The sequence below is a fragment of the Barbatula barbatula genome (genome assembly GCF_947034865.1).
Source record: "Barbatula barbatula genome assembly, chromosome: 24".
NCBI lineage: Eukaryota > Metazoa > Chordata > Actinopteri > Cypriniformes > Nemacheilidae > Barbatula > Barbatula barbatula.
In genome coordinates this window covers 18927779-18943397 of record NC_136787.1, presented here as the reverse complement: position 1 = coordinate 18943397, position 15619 = coordinate 18927779, and the positions used below count along the sequence as shown (strand labels likewise).

The window sequence follows — 15619 nt, the reverse complement described above, 5'->3', positions numbered from 1 at the left end:
ATGATTAGTTGTTAGTTAAAAGTGGACAGAAAAATGTGATGAATTTGTGCTCTTACAAGTTTGATGTTCAATATTAACAGTCATTATATCAATTAATAACATTCAGGAAATAAAAAAATATAAACGTAATCTTTGGCAGGAAAATGTATTAAGTAAATGTGACTTTAATAGGGGAAGCTGTCTGTATATGTCTATGCCATGATGTTAATGCTCTGGTTTGACTAAATGCTGAAAATGTCGACTAAATGTGAAAGCTGCAGTATTTTATTACAGTATACGCAGTTCTTATCCCAAACAAGCATGCGATTTCCTCTTTAAGTACTCTTTAGAGGTTTCTCAATACATTTGATTATTGAATGACTGATCCTAATTATTGTGGACAGATTGTGCCGTTTCCTCTCTACGGGCACACATTGATTCATTACATGCTTGTATATCTAGAAAGGAACCCACCAGCCGTCACAACACCACTGAAATGAAATTAGCATCAAAATTAGCGTTACTAATGAAAAGACGAGAGGCCGCTCACCTTCGAAGTCAACATGTCCGTCTCCATTCAAATCAATGTCTCGTAGAATGTCCTCTAAATCTCTGTGGCCCACCTGCGGTCAAGAGAATCAATAGGAGGATGAATGGAGAACTTGATGGCATAAAAAAAGCTTTCAGATGCTCATTACACAGTCAGTAACATCACCTGCTGCCCAAGCAGTTTCTTCATGGCCTCTCTAAGCTCTGATGTGCTGATCTGACCATCTCCATTGGTGTCAAACTGACAGTCAAAGAGTGAAATAATGGTGTTAACAGAGGCTTCAGATGTTCCAGAGTAGTAAATGTGATTTTAGTGTGTTCCTGTAGATCAGTTGATAGAGTGTTGTGTTATGAATGTATACACTCTTGGTGCTTAAAGGGTCTTCACGGCAGTGCCGTAGCAGAACCACTTTTGGTTCCACAAAGAACCATTCATCTATGAAGAACCTTTTTACACCCACAAAGAACCTTTTGTGAAACAGAAATAACAGCCTCATGCAAAGCATTCTGGGAACCAAAATTAGAAGAAAAACTGAAAGTTTCATGGGGATTTCTGATTCCCAACATGCTTTGCATGAGGCTGGTTTTTTATCGTTTTTTTCTGTAAGACATGTGTAATGTTAATTTATCTTTGAACAAACTGTTGTCAATAAACAAGATAAATGTAAATCTACAGTAAGTTACCGGCAACTAGCTGCATAACTCTGTCAAAAAAGTGCTATTTTTGTACGTTTTTGTAAATCCAGTAAAGGGTCACCCGGCCCCCCTCACCTCCTTAAAGGCGTCTCTTAACTCTTTTACTCCGATCATATCTGCCGTCTCAGCCAGAAGTTTGGGACCCATCAACTCCACAAAGTCTTCAAAGTCCACATGTCCCCCCACTGTAAGACAAACAACATTGTGTTGTGGAACACAAAAGAAGATATTGCGAGAAATGGTTTCGTATCCATATACTGGAAGTCAGTGGGAATTAATTCTTTAAAATATCTTCCTTTGTGTTCTGCAGAATAAAGAAGGGTCGTACAGGTTTGGAATGACATGATTGTGAGTAAATGATCAAATAATTTATCTTATATATATATATATATATATCATATAGAAACAGTTTGCAACGTTTTGGAAGAGAGTCATATCATCGAATTAATCTAATAATCTAATCTATTAAAATCACAAACTGCTCACAGTTCATGTTTATCTGTTGACTCAGTTCAATGAGTTCCATCTCGGTAGGCATGTAACCCATAGTTCTCATGCAGTTCCCCAGGTCCTTGCATCCAATAAAGCCATCTTTGTCTTTATCGAACTCTTTGAAGGCTTCTCGTAACTCTGTAAAGATAAAAAGCAAGACGCAGTGAGACCGAGAGAGCACAGAGGGAGCTGTAGAAGATGAAAGATTTTATATAACATCACATGTGGACTCTGCTTTGAATATGGTTTGTAGAGCCCGACTCACAAACAATGTCCTCTGAATGAGCCGAGCAATTGGAACCCAATGTCATTCTAACCTCTACCTCTTGAACATTAAATGGGAGCTCTTCAAATTAAAATGGAATAATTGACACATTGTGCCGTAGCGTACTGCAATGCTCTTTCATATTGAGAAATTTCCCACATCAAAATGACGAGAACGAAACACTTCTGCAGAGGACTTTATTCAATTCCATTTGTGTTCCTTTGGCTTAAAGGGATAGTTCACATAAAAGTGAAAATGATGTCCTCCTCCTCTTGTCATTTCAAACCTGTACAGTATGAATTTCTGATATTTTGAAGAGTGTTTGTGACCAAACATCGGTGGTACCCATTGATTTCCATGGGATATGTGTCCATACAATAGCCGGTCACGAAATTTCTTCAAAATATCTTCTTTCGTGTTCTGCAGAAGACTGAAAGTCATACAGGTTTGAAATGACAAGCGGGTGAGAAAGTTATGACAGAATGATAATTTTCGGCTGAACTATCCCTTTAATGGCGCATATTTGATTCTCCTAATTGACAGTAAGGTATAACTTACCATCCATTTCCTCTGGTCTCAGCTCTCTGTTCTGCAAAAAAAAGACACAAAACAATAAAAAACAAACAACACAGATATCCGCATATTATGTTGTGAAGTTTTGTCTGGTGATGTCATTAGAGATGATGTCATTAGAGACATTGTCCTCCAACTCTTTTCAATTAGCAAAAAATCTGTTTCACGATGACATGTTTGAATCAATATACACTCAACCTTCAATTGTGTATTTTGTCTGCAAAGGATTCAAAGTGATTACATCTGATTTTCTCATTTGCATTAAGTCGTTTGGAGAAGCACATATGAATGGAAGATTGATCTCTCAGAAGCAGCTGTTTTTTTTAAATCCCAGAATTCCCCGCTCCATACACATCCTCAAACGCGAGCGCTTGCAGGGCTCATCTCCGAAAAATCTGATCTCCTGCAGAAGAACTCGGTCACCCGAGCCCTCACGCTGAGGATAATAAATGCAGATTCACGCAATTTGTACATCAGCCCAAAACACGTTGCCTTGTGTTCTTTATGACCAACTGCGCGACGTCTGCATATAAATAGGCTGAATAGAAAAAAATGTATATGCATATGTACTATTAAGAGTATATATGAGCTCTGCAACCTTTCATTGTTTCTTTTGTCTTAACCGCCTCATTTTAAACAAATAATGTGTGACAAACGCATGTAGAATTGTTCTCTCTTGTGAGATCTGTGCATGTGTGTGTGTCCAGACTTACGTACAGCCTGACGGCTCTCAGCGAAGCCCTTGCGGAGAAAGATGCACGCAGGCCCGAGAACATTGTGCATGTAAGTGGAGTTCTGAGCCAAAGCCGCCAGGGTCTCTCCAGATGTGACCCCCTCATCACATGACCGCACTGCTTTGTAGCTGCGCTTGCGGTTCTGAGCATGGCCACCCGAGCGGTCACGGTTGGAGAGGGAGCGTGGGGTAAAGACACAATTAGAAACGGTACAGACGTGCGTCAAGCACACTGATGGGACGTGAAGGGTGGGTGTCAGTCAATCAGGACACAAGTTAAAACACAAGTCAGCAGTCTAGTCAAATGGTCAGTTCAAAGCTCATCGAAAACCAAAAGAGACAGACGGTGAGAAACGTCTCGGTTACGTCTGTAACCTCGGTTCCCTGATGGAGGGAACGAGACGTTGTGAGAGACTGACTGGGGTTTGATCTTGAGAACCTACCTTCTCCGAGATAATTAATTAATAAAACGCCAATGGGCTTGGCGAATGGCACGCGCACGCCAGTCTCCGCCCCGTGCATACGGGTATAAAGGAAGATGGCGGCGGTCATTCACTCACCCTTTGTACTGAGGAACCTGAGAGGGCACTCCCGTTCACTGCAGTGATTCGGTGCAGCGTTGTGGCATGAAGTCACAACGTCTCGTTCCCTCCATCAGGGAACCGAGGTTACAGACGTAACCGAGACGTTCCCCTTCAGTCGGTCTCTCGACGTTGTGAGAGACTGACTGGGGATCAATCTTAAACGCCACAGCGCTTGCACCGATATCACGACCTCTAGCGGAGCGACCCTGACTGGGCTAGCGAGTCCCAGAGTGCTACCGCGAGACGTAATCTTCCAGTCATATAGTATTGGTCATACCGAGAAGCCTCTACTGACGGCCTCACGGACAGTGGCGTACGCCTCTAGTAGCGAGGAGCTGTCCGGAGCCGAACACTGGGGAAACACTGCTCTCCTCTTAGAAGAGTGTGCTACGGAGGCCACATCCTACCCGGAGGGGAGGTACATGTGGAGACATGACATGGTCTCCCCGGCGGGGAGAACAACATGCGGAACGGTGTTAGCCCGAATAGGGGGACAATCCAGGTGGGATTACCACCGGCGGGGAGGTCACAGATTCACCAATCGGGAAATCCTGAGTGAGGAATTCAACACACGGGACGACCCAAAGGGGAGTCACTACGTATGGGGCACTAGTCCTAATACAGGGGTCTGCCTGAGCAGGGATGACTCTACCTGTAACGGACCTGGTTCTAACAGACGGCTCCGCCCAGTCTGTTACCAAGTGCAATGCTTAGTGATGGATGGAATGCCTATACTTCGCCCGAGAGGGGAAAGTAGGTAGGCTACAATAGCGCACTAGTCTCACCTGGTGAGGGGAGAAGGCACTTTCGCAGGCGTACGCCCAAACCAGGAGCCCACCCTAAACGTTGGCGGCGTTTAAGGGATGTGCTGCAACTGGTTCCACGTGGAGATTGTAAAATCTCGTGAAGGTACTGGGCGTAGCCCAACCCGCAGTTCTACAATGTCTGCCAGAGAGGCGCCCTGTGCCAGTGCCCACGAGTGGAGTGGGCTCTCACTGCCAGCGGGCACGGCGATCCTGGGATTGGTACCCAGTGCGCCACTTCTGTTTGGAGACAGCCCCCCCCGGGTGCCGTCTCCCAGAACAGACAAAGAGCTGCTCAGAGCTTCTGAGGCTCTGTGTGCGGTCCAGACCGAGGCGCAGCGCGCGTACTGGACACAACACATAGAAAGGTTGGGTCTTCCTCTCCGGAGGGGAGCGCCTGCAGGTTCACCACCTGGTCCCGGAAGGGAGTAGTGGGAAGCTTGGGCTCGTTGTCGGGATAGGATCTCAGGACCACGTGAGAATTACCGATCCCGAGTTCCAGGCACCTTTGGGACACAGAGAATGCCTGTAGGTCCCCCACCCTCTTGATGGAGGTGAGCGCCACAAAGAGTGCATCTTTCATCCGACTGAGGAAGATTGGCAATACTTACGGGCTCACCAGGGCCGTACCAAGGCCCTGTAGGACCCCATTAGGGTCCCAAGAGGGTACGGAGCGCGGCCAGGGTGGACACACCCTTCTCGCGCTCCTGAGGAACCTGGTGACCAGGTTGTGCTGACGGGGATACTTACCTGCGGGTCAGCACTGATCCGATCAGGCAACTCCGCGGGTTCTCCTCCCGGGGAGAACACCAGGACAATTGGCGCCACTTATAAGCGTATGACCGCCTAGAGGCGGGGCTCTAGCCTGTAAGACAGTCTCCCGGACCGCTAACGGGCAAGCCCTCGTCCCGTCCAGGGGCCAGGCATGGAGGTTCCAGAGGCCTGCGTTGGGGTGCCACAACGTGCCCTTCCCCTGCAACGGAAGGTCCTTCGTCAGGGGAATGGGCCAGGGGGGCTGTCGTCAGATCTACCAGATCCGAGAGCCAGGTCTGGTTGGGCCAGTATGGCACCACTCACCAGAACCTGATGCCCCTTTCTCTGACCTCGCACAGGACCTGTGCAAGGAGGCTCACTGGGGGGGAAGGCGTACTTCCGCTTGTCCCGCGGCCAGCTGTGTGCTAGGGCATCCGTGCCGAGGGGACCCTCGGTCTGGGAATACCATAGCGGGTAATGGGTGGAGTCCGGGGAGGCAACAGGTCCACCTGTGCCTGCCGAACCGCTTCCCACATGAGCCGGGCTGCACGGGGATGGAGTCGCCACTCTCCGTGGGGAGTACACTGTCGAGAGAGCGCATCGGCTGTCTGGTTCAGGTTGCCCAGAAGAAACGTGGCCCGCAGGGATTCACCTGCTGACTCCCAAGGAGGAGGCGTCGGGCGAGTTGTGATAACTGCGGTGAGCGTATGCCGCCTTGCGATTGATGTACGCTACGGCAGTCGTGCTGTCCAACCGGACTAGCACGTGTTTGTCCTGCACGAGGGGCTGGAGCCTCCTCAGTGCCAGAAGGACTGCCAACAACTCTAGGCAGTTGATATGCCCACGCAGTCGGGGACCTGTCCACCGACCCGATACTGCGTGCCCACTTGCACACCGCACCCCACCCTTGCAGGGAGGCGTCTGTCGTTCCCACGACACGCCTCGAAACCTGTCCGAGCGGGACCCCCGCTCGGAGAAAAGGTCAAGTCTGACCAGGGTAAGAGAGTGCGAAGGCACTGAGGCGTTACCGTAATCCGCCTGGTGCCGGCGTGCCACGCCGTCCAGGGAACCCGACTCTGTAGCCAGTGCTGAAGCGGCCGCATGTGCATCAACCCGAGAGGGATTACCCCCGTCGAGGACGGCATGTGCCCCAGGAGCCTCTGAAAATTCTTCAGCGGCGTCGAGGGATTCTGACTGATCAACCTCAGACAACGCAGCACTGACTGTGCACGCTCGTTGGTGAGACGTGCTGACATACGGACAGAGTCTAGTTCCATACCGAGGTAAGAGGTGCTCTGCGCGGGGGAGAGCTTGCTCTTCTCCTGGTTGACCCGGAGGCCTAGACGGTCTAGGTGCCGAAGCACAAGGTCCCTGTGCGTGCACAACACATCTCGCGAGTGTGCCAAGACAAGCCAGTCGTCAAGATAGTTTAGCACTCGCACGCCTTGCTCCCTGCCAGGAGCTAAGGCAGCCTCCACTAGCTTGGAAAAAACCCGTGGAGACAGGGCCAGACCGAATGGCAGGACCCTGTACTGATTCGCCCTTCCCTCGAACGCGAACCGTAGGAACGGCCGGTGTCGGGGGAGAATAGAGACGTGAAAGTACGCGTCCTTCAGGTCGATTGCCACGAACCAATCCTGGTGACGTACCGAGCCCAGGATGCGCCTCTGCGTCAGCACTCTGAACGGCAGCTTGTGCAGGTGCTTGTTCAGGTGCCGCAGATCCAAAAATGGGCCGCAGCCCCCCGCCCTTTTTTTTTTTTTTTTTTTGGGCACGATGAAGTACTGGCTGTAAAACTCGGACGACATCTCGGTTATAGGGACGGGTTCGACCGCACCCTTCGCCAGAAGGGCGGCGACCTCCTGCCGAAGTACGGAATCATTCTCTCCTCGCCCCGAGGTGTACAGAATGCCACGAAACTTGGGGGGGGCGCCTGGCGAATTGGATCGAGTAACCGAGACGGACCGTCCTCTCTATCCAGTGTGACGGGCTGGTGCGCTACCAAGCGCCCAAGAACCGTGACAACGGGACCAGAGGGACAATCTGCCTCACCGTGCCGGGGGAGGCTGGTTCGGTGGCTGACAGTACGGTCACCTCGCACAGGGGGGACCCCCAGGGAGGTTGACGGCTCTGTATGTTTACCTGCTTCAGGCGGCCCAACGCAATGTCCGGAGGAGATTGCGGTCGGCGGCCCGATCCATCCCATACACCGTCTGCACGAGTGTGTTGTGGAGGAAAACCCAGGGGAGATTTGTCTCTTTGAGAGTAAGTGGGCGCCGGACCCTGAAAAGGGCCCAGACTCGATGGAACGCGGCAGGCAGCGTCCTTTTCCGATCCGGCATTGGAAAGGCCGGGATTCGGGCCCAGTAAAATCTCCCCCTGGTTCGTCCCGTCAGGGCCGCTTTAAAGAGCCTCTTGGCGGGCTGCTGACGGGGAACAGATGCCCTCTTCCGCGGGGGTCCACCTCTGGTGGGTCGTCCTCTGGGAGGTTCCTTAACCGGAGGGCCGCCGCGGGAGGGCAGGGCTGCTGGGAACCAGACTGTGCCCGAGACCATGCCGACCTGTTGGCGGGCACGTTGCCGCGTGGCAGGATCATTTCGATCGCCTCAGTCTGCCAGACCGCGGAGAACTGCCGTCCCCCACGGTATCACCAAGCAGCCCTGCTTGCGAGATGGGCGCATCCAGAACCGACGTTCTGGGCGCCGCTCACCTGCGCAAGACTAAGCCACAGATGCCTCTCTTGGACCACCATTGTGGACATCGACCGACCCAGTGCACGTGCCGTGGCCTTCGTCGCTCGTAGCGCGAGGTCTGTGGCAGTACGTAGCTCTCATACGAGTTGGGTCGAACTTCCCGTCGTCCAAATCCTTCAGGACTTACCTGAAAAACCCGGAGGACCGCCATGGCGTGGAGAGCGGAGGCGGTTCGTCCAGCAGCACTGCAAGTCTTCGACGAGTGTCGAAGAGCTTACGTGCTCTGGACGGGAGTCTAGGTCGAGCCCCCCCCAGTGGCAGCTGTCTGCGGGCACAAGTGGCCCGCGACTGCACGCTCCACGCGGGGAACGTCAACATAGACTCTAGCCGCCCCACCAACCAGGGAAGTCACAGCCACAGAGCCCTCCGGCCTGAAACGCGCCAAAAGGAGCGCATTCCAGGACTTGGCGAGCTCGTCATGCACCTCCGGGAAAAATGGTAACGGAGCGGGGCGTGGCTTTTGACCACGCCCCCGAAACCGCGCATCTAGCCGCGAGCGTTCCGGCGAGGATGTTGTTACACCCTGCAACCCGATGCACGCGGCTGCCCGGGAAAGCATGGCCGACATCTTAGCCCGAGTCTCCTCCGGAGCTCTCTTCTCCGATGCCAGCAGGCAGCTGTCCGACGCAGCGACAGAGATAGCGTCATCATCCGTGTGCGAAGTCTTACCACTATGAGACGGCCGTCTGCCGCTCGTAGGGGACGAACCAGGTGAGCGTGAAGAGGTATAGATGGTCCGCGAGCGTGAAGCTGACGGAGCGACATCTATCGCGTCCCTAAATCACCCCCGCCGCTCGCCAAAGCGGTCAACCTCGCCGAAACGGCAGCTGAACACGCCTGGGAAACAGACGGGGTGGTGGCAGCGCTCGAAAGAACGTAGCCAACCGTGACCGCAACACCCTGATTGCTATGTCCGCACACACGGGACATTGCATCAGTGAAAACCTGCCTCAGCATGCTTGAGCCCCAAACAAGTGACACAGGAATCATGGCCGTCAGACTCCGGGATGAGTCTGTCGCACCCAAGGATACAGCTACGAAACATGCTCGTAGCCGGAGGGACTTACCTCTTAAGGTCTGTAGCCTTCTGCCGAAACGCCCAGGGGAAGTCCACCGAAAGGAGAAGTCCGCTGCTCCGCGTCATAAATCCAGCAGGTTTTTCTCGAAGTCGAGTATCGCGTGTAGCATCAGCAAACACACAGGTTCCGAAGAACAAAGGATGAGTGAATGACCGCCGCCATCTTCCTTTATACCCGTATGCACGGGGCGGAGACTGGCGTGCGCGTGCCATTCGCCAAGCCCATTGGCGTTTTATTAATTAATTATCTCGGAGAAGGTAGGTTCTCAAGATCAAACCCCAGTCAGTCTCTCACAACGTCGAGAGACCGACTGAAGGGGAACAAAGCTTAGCGCATCAGGATCTGTCAAGCTTTGTATTACAATTTCTAAATGTGTTTTTGTTTCTGAATCGACATCCATGCTTGTACTGAAACAACATTATTATAATTTCTGTTTGGACACACTGTAAAACTTTGCTGTAGTTTGGCCAGTAACTTACTAGATTGAATTCCTGCTGTATTCTACTGTCCTACTTTTTTCAATTACGTTAATCCAAATTCAAACACTTTGACTTTTGAGATTGAAAATGAGCAAGAGGAGACTATCATTAGCACAGCAAAAAATGACAAGTATTTTTGTCGTGTTTTCTAGTAATAATAATTAAAACTTCTTAAATGACAATACATTTACATAATAAGAAAAGTAACCTTAGGTATTTAGTCTTGTTTAATGAAAGAAAAATATATGAACTAGGTAACTTATGCTTAAAAACAAATTGTAAATGAAATCTACACTAAGTTATTGGAAAATAATTGACTTGCATTGGTTTTGTGTTTATACATTACAAGTGAATGAGTGTCATCACTGTTCAGTAACCAACTTTCTTCAAATATCTTCTTTTGTGTTCTGTGATAGAAAGAAGATCAAACAGGTTTGAATAAACAAGAGAGCGAGTAAATGATGGCAGAATTGTCATTTTTGGGTGAATTATCCCTTTATTGGGTTCTGTTAACATTAGTTAATGCATTTAGTAATGTTTAAGCATTAATGTTATTCATTTTCTTTTTAATATACTACACACTTGTTAGTTTAGGTTCAAGATGTCAGTTTATACTATATTTATAGATGTAAAGTAAGAAAATAAGGAAAATAAAGAATGCGCTTCCATGTTTTGACCAACGCTAAGATACAAAACCTTATTGCAAATTGTTATCGTACAGTAATTCATTACCTTTTTACAGGAACAATACTATAATCCATTCTACTTAAAAAATACACTAGAATGGCCAAATGCATTATAAAAACAAGAATAGTATGTGTACAAACAGAGGATATCGAGCCAGTGGTACATGTCCTACTTCTGCAATCTCGACGTGCCAGATTTTGCCTTCTATTCTCTCTTCCCCCTGAGCAACTGACAGAACCTTTAAGATCAGATATCATTCAAACTGAATAATTCATCTACTTTTATACTCGCGGCGTTCTGCCGCAGTTTCATCGCTTTTGATTGCCGCCGTAAAAGAACACCGAGCTTAAAATGTTTAGGAAGCAAATTCAAGCCTCTGGCTTCGTCCTTGTCGTATTTTTACAAATCAAGCATTGATTTGTAATGAGCATTGATCCTGAATATGCGAGGCAAGATATGAGAAACTACACGGGTCCTCAAGTAACCCAGAAGGGAAGTGTGTGTTTAGAGAATGTAAAACCGCTCGTCTCAGAGAGAGCCGATGAGGACGTGAACAAAACCAGTCAGCCAGTACAATATAATGACCAATTATCCGACAGAGGTGAAGAGCACACGCACACACACACACACACACACACAGCTCTTCATAATTAAAGACAGACCCATGGGTTAATTGAAGAGAGGAACGACGTCATCAAATGAGTCTAAAAAAAGACACATTTGAACTCTCTTGACGCTTGTTTTAAAGGACGCTTGAGTTATAAAACCAGAAATCAGCTATAAATGTTTGATTGTATTTCACTGACATGTTTGCACATCTTCATGATCAGTTTCATTTTTGCTTGTTTGAATATTCATTCTTAAAATCGCCAGTGTTGGGTCGAAAAGGAACTAACCCAACGGTTGGGGAAAATAACCCTAAAAAAATGGTTTAAAAAAGCCCACCATTGGTGAATTTACAACCCAACGATTGGGTTGATCCCATTTTCTTAGTGTTGGCGTTGGTCACTATGGGAATGAGAAATTACGCTTGTGTTTTTTAATGCGTGCCTTGTTAGTAAATCACCCCGCAGAAACCTCCACTCCCATCTGCGCTTTTGTGAAATTGCGCTCTCGTACCATTATGCCCTGTTTAGAAAATCTGCCACACACATGTTTTTGGTCAAAATGGTCTTTTGTACTTTCCTCATGTGTGTTTTTCGTATCCTTTGTGCCAAATTAAAGGTTCATATTCTAAGAAAAAATTTTATGTGCAAAATCTAATAACTCTGCCTTAAAAAATATTTTTATGTTGGCTGACATCCCATCGCGTCTAACTGACTTCATTTTCACGATCCATTGAATCCCTAATGGACAAAAACCCACTCTACATTTTGCTTATTGCGCTTCACATTTCTCCCTGTAATACATTAGATTGCGGAAGTAAAATGGATTACAAACACGCTGAAGCTTACATGAGGGTTTTAAAATTGGTTTCCTATTACCAAAGCATGCGATGGCTTGTTCTCCTTCAGATCTCCTCTTCCGTTCATGCGATCCTGTCCTACCACATGCAGGCAAAGTAATCTGTATCCAACTGGTAAGAGAGATTTAGGGCACACAAACGCACACGATGGCAGTCTAATTTGACTTAATGGACTGAAGTTCATTAAAAGCAAAGCCTGCCATTGGTCGAAGCAGCTGACGTGTTCATTCTTTAACTTGGACGTGCACGTATTTATGTGCGTGCCAACACGTGCACTGCATCTGCCCTCTATTTACACATGACCTTCACGCTCCATCTGCTGCCAGGGCTGTAGAGGTGCAAACTCATGCGCTCTTCCAAAGAAACCTGTGCCATTGTGCACAACAGCAGAGCAGCAGGTGACCAGGGTCTGAAACTAATCTTTGTGCATGGACGCATCAAACACATCCAATATTGTGTAAAGACATTGGATGTGGCCTACAAGACCAACACCGGATCTGCACCATCGTATCTCCACTCGCTAATGCAGATCTATGTTCCTGCCAGATCACTGCGGTCTGCAAAGGAACAAAGACTAGTGGTACCATCCCAAAAAGGAAAAAAGTCACTCTCCCGTACCTTCTCTGGATCTGTTCCACATTGGTGGAATGATCTACCAGCTGCTACAAGATCAGCAGACTCTGTTGCCATCTTTAAAAAACGCCTAAAACGCATCTCTTCCGTCAACACGTCGCTGATTGATTTTTCCTAATTCTCTTTCCTTCTTTATAAAAAAAAAATACCTTACTAACCTCACTATTCTTTGCTTTTTATACTGTGCTAGGCTTTAATGGACTAGTTTGATGCACTTATGTATTTTCGTTGCCTATGTTGTTATAATTGCTTCCAATGTTTCCTCATCTGTAAGTCGCTTTGGATAAAAGCATCTGCTAAATGACTAAATGTAAACGTAAATGTAAAGATTACTGACAGAGAAGTGCTGAGAACTTGGAGACCACACTGAAGAGAAAAAGACAGAAATTTACGTTATCATTTATTCGCCCCGACTTTCTATCTTTTGGGAACGAAAAAGAAGATCATTTGGGAAATGTCCATGCAATGAGGTCCAGTGTTGTTTTGGTAACTAACATTCTTCAAAATCTTTTGTGTTCTGCAGAAGCAAGAAGTCTTTCAGAGCTTTGGAATGATGCATTTTGGGTGAACGATCCCTTTCATAAAGATAGTTGTGAAACTTTTATTTTGCTGTGTAATCTAATTTAAGCTGTTTCATATGCTTGTAGAGTAAAGCAGCGTGAGCAAGCATATCGTTAAACTTAATGTATTCACAAACAGGTTCATCAATTCCTTCAAGGTCGAAGACGGTGCAGCATCCAAGTGCCTAAAATTTCTACATGTTTAAATACACCAGTATCTTAGTTTTGAAATCTTAGTTGGATGTTTAGATGTCTCTACAAATACTGACTGTTTGTTGCTGTATCCTTCTTTCCATATCAGACTAATATGATATTACAAAACTTAATAAAACTTAAGGGTCAGTCCAGAGTCCGTTCGGTGTAAATTAGCCTTTGTATACAGTAGTCCCGTACCGTGGTACGCGCAATATATTTCACATTTTTGTGAATTACTATTAAACACAGTGCAGAGTCCAGGTCTGAGTCCACGCACACACACACACGCATGCATGCATCCACTAACACGGGTTGTTAAGGGTAACGGCTAACATAAAGCGCATCTTACCTTCTTGGAGAAATTCTTGAGCGGCGATTTAACACAGTTGCCCATAATCAAGTCCCTTCCTCTAATTTCGCGACTGTAAAAGTCAAAGTGGCCGCGTGCACGTGTGTGTAGCGCCGCATTCGTGTGTGTGCATCCACATGTCTCCATGCAAGGATTACGGCTGGCGAGAGGAGGTTTGCAGGCTTATCTTCAAGCAGAGATGGATTGGAAGAAAGCAGATGATCCAGAGGTGGTGATGCGGGATGTCAAGGTGACAGGCAGGGAAGAGAGGACACAGAGAGACAAGATTGGGTGAAAAAGTGGAAAGAGGGATTAGAATGAGGAGACATGTTTCTCAATGTGAAGGGCTGCTATAAGAGGAAAGCAAAGATTGCTGTTTCACTTGCTTTCCCTCTCTCTCTCTCTCTCTCGCCCTCCCTTCTTTTCCCCCTTCCCTCCCAGTTAACTGTCTTTTTACTCATCACCGCTCTCTCGCTCTCTGCTGCTCGGTTTTATAAGCGTCCATCCAAACAAGGCAACAACAGACAAAGAGGCTCGAGCAGCGTATCACCTTCCCGCGAGCAAGAGGCTGGAGACACTCAGCCAAACGCGCACACACATGTACACACACGACAGCACATGCCAACGCAGTCGACTGCACACATACGGTTGTGGGGCTGCGGAGCTAAAAATACCACTCATACACACAGTTTACAGTCATGCCACCCGGCTACCACGGGCAGTGTTGAAATCCAGACGGTAAAAGCTGCCCGTGCAAAGGTGAGATGCGGCCACGGCAGGAACGGATACGCCGGCGATGCCAAATCACAGCTCACTGTCTGGCCACTGCAGGTTGTAAGGGGGAAACAGGAAGCCCTTCCCAGAATTCACCAGCTGAGATGCCATTCGTCCATAGTGTCATATCATCATGTTTGAACCTTAATGCCCTTACTTCCTTATAAGAAAGAAAAACACTAATGAGATTTCTGTATATCTGATTTGTTTCCAATGTACACCGAAGGAGATGAACTCAATGGAGACGTCGGAGACTTTTGATTTCTTAAATACATTTTCTACATTCTCATTTGTCTCTGTTTGTATTCTTAGTTTTTAGGAGAGCTATTTTAGGAGGAACATCTGCTACGATGTTGAAAAAGCTCTAACAGAGCAACCTTCAAAGCGACACCTCCATCAATCCTTTAAGAAAAAACAAGGAAGAGGTCTATTTAATATCTCAGGCTTTTCTCCTAGACGTCAGTGAAATTAAATGGAGAGCGAATAGACTTTTGCTTAAATCTCCTGTGTCTCAAAGATTTCATCTGAGAAAAAGACTAATATCTCCATTAGAGATCTCAACAGTGTCTCAAACTGAGCTTAGATTCACTATATTTCAGTATAGTTGTGTTCCAAATGACACACTATGCACTCAACCATGTAGTGTATGAATTTCCGAAGAGGAGTATAGTCGGTTCAATAGTATAAAACTGTTTTATACTAAGCGGAAGTATATTGGTTTTGCGAATGACGTTAATCGCACGGCACAATGTGTGTAAATAAAAATCAACTTGTACATCGTACATTTAATGTAGTTTTCATGTGTTATAACCCGGATGATGTTAGTCATCATGAGACGGAAGCGTTGTCATGCTGCAGGTGAGTTTTACTGTAGCAGCATCCTTTAGCCCCGCCTCCCTAAGTCAAACTGCGACCGTTGACTGTGTCAAATGTCCACAGTTCCACACTTTATAGTTTTACAAAATGGAGTAGAATAGTACATAAGTGCGGACGCACCTTCTTTGATTCTGCGATCAAAAGTCAATATTACTGAAGATCTAATAAGATCTCAAACGAAGAGTTTGGTTCCCAAATAAGATATCTTTGTTTTTTTAATTTTCAATTTGCTTGTTTTTTATTAATATCAATCGACATGCAGTTGGTTTGTTTTGATTTAAGCCATAATAACAACAACAAAATACAATAAAACCATGAACTTTGAATTTGAGTTTTCTCAAT

At 47.1% G+C, this 15619-nt stretch overlaps 1 protein-coding gene across 1 annotated transcript in view; it reads right to left on the bottom strand.

Moving 5' to 3' along the window:
* Window positions 1-13999, bottom strand: part of cabp1b (calcium binding protein 1b) — a gene marked incomplete at its 3' end in the record, with an annotated part of 15087 nt that extends 1088 nt beyond the window's left edge. Inside the window, exons 1-7 of the mRNA XM_079448308.1 lie at window positions 13628-13999; window positions 3272-3430; window positions 2540-2570; window positions 1711-1854; window positions 1300-1409; window positions 695-769; window positions 530-602 (exon numbers count right to left, since the gene is read on the bottom strand). Of these exons, the coding sequence (XP_079304434.1) occupies window positions 530-602; window positions 695-769; window positions 1300-1409; window positions 1711-1854; window positions 2540-2570; window positions 3272-3430; window positions 13628-13774 (739 nt within the window). The 5' untranslated portion in view covers window positions 13775-13999. The remainder of the gene's footprint in view (window positions 1-529; window positions 603-694; window positions 770-1299; window positions 1410-1710; window positions 1855-2539; window positions 2571-3271; window positions 3431-13627) is intronic.
* Between the last annotated feature and the right edge of the window lie 1620 nt (window positions 14000-15619).